This window comes from Carya illinoinensis, chromosome 11, assembly GCF_018687715.1.
Source record: "Carya illinoinensis cultivar Pawnee chromosome 11, C.illinoinensisPawnee_v1, whole genome shotgun sequence".
Taxonomy (NCBI): domain Eukaryota; kingdom Viridiplantae; phylum Streptophyta; class Magnoliopsida; order Fagales; family Juglandaceae; genus Carya; species Carya illinoinensis.
In genome coordinates, this window is record NC_056762.1 from 37,477,734 (window position 1) to 37,481,401 (window position 3,668).

The 3,668-nt window shown below is 34.6% G+C and overlaps 1 protein-coding gene across 1 annotated transcript; it reads left to right on the plus strand.

Annotated features, from left to right (window-relative positions):
- Positions 1 to 2,066: 2,066 nt before the first annotated feature.
- Positions 2,067 to 3,198, plus strand: LOC122280880 (dehydration-responsive element-binding protein 1D-like). Its single transcript, XM_043091960.1, has one exon. The coding sequence runs from the start codon at positions 2,187 to 2,189 to the stop codon at positions 2,934 to 2,936; it is 750 nt and encodes a 249-aa protein (XP_042947894.1). The 5' UTR covers positions 2,067 to 2,186; the 3' UTR covers positions 2,937 to 3,198.
- Positions 3,199 to 3,668: the final 470 nt, after the last annotated feature.

Here is a 3,668-nt window from a genome sequence, read left to right on the forward strand (position 1 = left end):
CCAAAAAGGGAGAAAGATCCATTTTCGGCTCCACTAAGGTTGTTCCAGGCTTGGATCGATATTGTGTAGAGTCCTTGGTAGTGGTCCGTTGCGATTGTACGGTATCTATGCGTACATTAATAGCAATGAACAGTAAATCAATGCAGGAAAGATAAATATGGAGAGACATCCAAATTTATATAATTTTGCACTAGACTTATGTCCACGAGAGTTTACAAAGGAAATGATTCATTATAATAAATTTATTTTATAATTTCTCATAATTTTGTATCTTTATTATATAATAGATATCAAAATTCTATCTTCAAGTAAGGATCTCATTATTAAAACTCGTGAAGTTGAAGTGATATTCTCGAAAAAGTCTAACCAAAAATATCGAAATTCATATATATATATATATATATCTAGAAAAATAATAGACTACCAACCACTTAACAATTTGTTTATAATTTTAGATTAAAATAATATATATTTTAAATTTTAATTTAACTTTTGTTTTGATTTGATGAATTTAAATATTAAAAAAATATTATATTATTAAGAGTAGTAAAGAAATATCGAATTAGTTATAAAGGTATCACTTTCCATATATTCTTCATCTCCATTTGCTTTATATCATATCAGCATAAAGTAAACCTCACTTCCTACTTCCTCAGTCTTTACCCCCTTCCCTCTGTTCTAATTCTTGCCCACTGATAAGTCTCCTGTTATAAATAGATTCCTATTTGATTATACAGATAAAATAAAATAAGATAAGATATTTTAAATAGTAATAAATAAAATATTATTATAATATAATTTTTTAATATTAATTTTATATTAAAATTTAAAAAAATTAGATTATTTATTATATTTTATATAAAAATTTGAAAAAAATATAATGATAAATTGAGATGAGATAAGATGAAATTTTTTATTTTGATTAACCAAACTAGGCTTTTAGAGACAGGCTGCAGAGAAAGAGTGATTCTAGGCAGATATTATTTAAAAGAGAAATGCTACACATCATCTTATACCACACACTTTATATATTAAAATATTATTTTTTATTTTTTTTATTTTTTATTTTATTTTATTCTTATTAAACTAATTAAATTATTTTATTTATCATCCACACACTACATATTTATTATAGAAAAAATGAAAAAAAAAATTAAAATAAGTATAGTGTGTAAAGTGTGAGGATGACAAATAGATTTTTCCTATTTGAAAAAATAAGTTTAATTTTAGTTACTCTTGATATTGCCAAAGAATTATATACTTATTGTAATATATTTTTAACTTTCCAAGAAAGACCATGAAAACATAGTTTTTTTTAATTTGAAGTCATACGAAGATTACGGTGGTGGAATGGTAAGATTTAATTTATAATATTTAATTATTAATTTATTTTAAAAGTTAAATCATATAATATTAAATTATTTATTAATTATTTTGATAAATATAATTTTTTTATATAAAAATATACTATAATTAAGATACTGCTATAATTACGTCACAGTAGTCGCAGCACATATGAAATAGAGTGAGTTTCGTACATGTAAAAACATGTAAACCCCACCACTGATTTTTAATCCGCGCTCATGATATGAATAATGATTCCAGCATGCTATAGTAGCATTATCCAAACCAATTTAAGTGTCCCCTGCCCTCAGCAAGAGTCCGTGCATGACCCACCCACTGACTCAGCCACTCACTCATGAGTCATGACGCATAAAAAAAAAAAGAACAAAAAAAGAGTTGTGCCTCACACATGACGCATTTGAAAAAAGAAAATTGAAAATTTGAATAAAATAAACGTGCTATTTTGGGTAAAATATGACACGTCATCGAAGCTCTAGAACACGCTCGGCACACTTTTCTTACTAAGCTAAGGAAGGTGAGCCCCTAGTAAGGAAAGTGAGCCCGAGAAAAGTAGTACTGAACTAATATTTTTTCTACTAGAATGTGTCTGCTCACTGTGAGCTGGTCAGTGGGCTCCAACTTCGTCCAACTACGCGTCCGAGTCGTATTTGCACATCACGTGTCCAAACTGTTGCCACACCAACTTATAAAACACTCCACTTCCCTCTCTTGATTACCCTAAACTAAAGTGCCAGAAATATCCGAAATCACTACCACCAAAGCAATTCAAAACACTTTAGCTGCTAAGTACCATTTGCTTGCTTGCAGTCGCTCACTCTCAGATGGAAATTTACAGCCAAATCTCTGACCCCCATCCATTGGTCTCTAATCCAGCGTATACCGAGAAACCGGAGAGTTCTTCTTTGTCTGACGCCGGCAGCGCCGCCCCAAGAACTGCTCACTCGGATGAGGAAGTTATACTGGCCTCAAGTAGGCCCAAGAAACGCGCGGGCAGGAGGATTTTCAAGGAGACGCGACACCCGGTGTATCGCGGAGTCAGGAAGAGGAATAATAACAAGTGGGTCTGCGAGGTGCGCGAGCCTAATAAGACGTCGAGGATATGGCTCGGGACGTACCCCACCGCGGAGATGGCAGCACGGGCACACGATGTGGCCGCTCTGACTCTGAGAGGAAGGTCGACGTGTCTGAACTTCGCCGACTCGGCGTGGCGGTTGCATTTGCCGGGTTCTAGGGACGCGAAGGAGATAAGGAGAGCTGCGGCGGAGGCAGCAGAGGCCTTTCGGCCAGTGGAGTTTGGCGGGGACTGCGTCGGAGATGTAGGGAAAGAGGAAGCGATCAAGCAGTGCCAAGAGAATTACGGAAGTACTGAGAGCTGTGTGGAGGAGGAAACGAAGACTGCGCAGGAAAATGTATTGTACGTGGACGAAGAGGCACTGTTCAACATGAGAGGCTTGCTTGTGAACATGGCTGAGGGGCTACTAGTGTCCCCACCAGCTGTCCTAGAAGACGAAGTCATGGGGAATGACATGGGGCTCGATGCTGAGGTGTCACTATGGAGTTTCTCCGTCTAAAGGGTAAATATCACGTTTAGATAAAAGAAAGAAAAAAGCAGCTTCGATAGTCCGTCTCCCTTTGACTTCGTTTGAGCAGTGTACAAGTTTTTCAATTGGTATACTCTCAGGGCCTAGCAATAGGAAATGATTAGGACTATGGCTCGAGTACAATAGGAAATTGAAAATATGGTTCGAGTAGAATAGGAAATTGAAATATATCATTAATTCATTGTTTGATTCTTTAACATGTTATAAATAGACCAAATTATTTGTTTCTTTATCTGTTCTCTAATATCTTAATTTTCTGTGAGTATATATTTCTGTTTAATTCTTTAACAAGTTATAAATATACAAAATTTTTTGTTTCTATATGATCCATTATCTAATGTATTAATTGATTTCATTGGTTGATAAATTATGCAATCTGAACCGGCGGGGAAGGCGACCGCCACCGCTCCACGTAGCCTAACAAACAGCCGCTGTCAACAAATGAAGTCAAAGCCCATAATTATTAGGAATCATTCCGAGTAAATTAGTCAAAATCGATTGAGATATTCAATGGATCAATCATACTTAGATGCGACTCAAATTTGTAAAGATCCGATTCCATATATATAGATATATATTATATGGAGTGTCGATCTTCTTCTATTGGGTTTACAGATAAATATGAAGAAATTCCTCCACCGACTTGGACTTAAGTTTGACCTTTGAATCTTTAAGCAACAATTTCAAAGTCGAAAGCAATTG

What these genes read in the sequence shown, in the direction of transcription:
- LOC122280880 (XM_043091960.1), top strand. Translation starts at nt 2,187, where the DNA reads ATGGAAATTTACAGCCAAATCTCTGACCCCCATCCATTGGTCTCTAAT.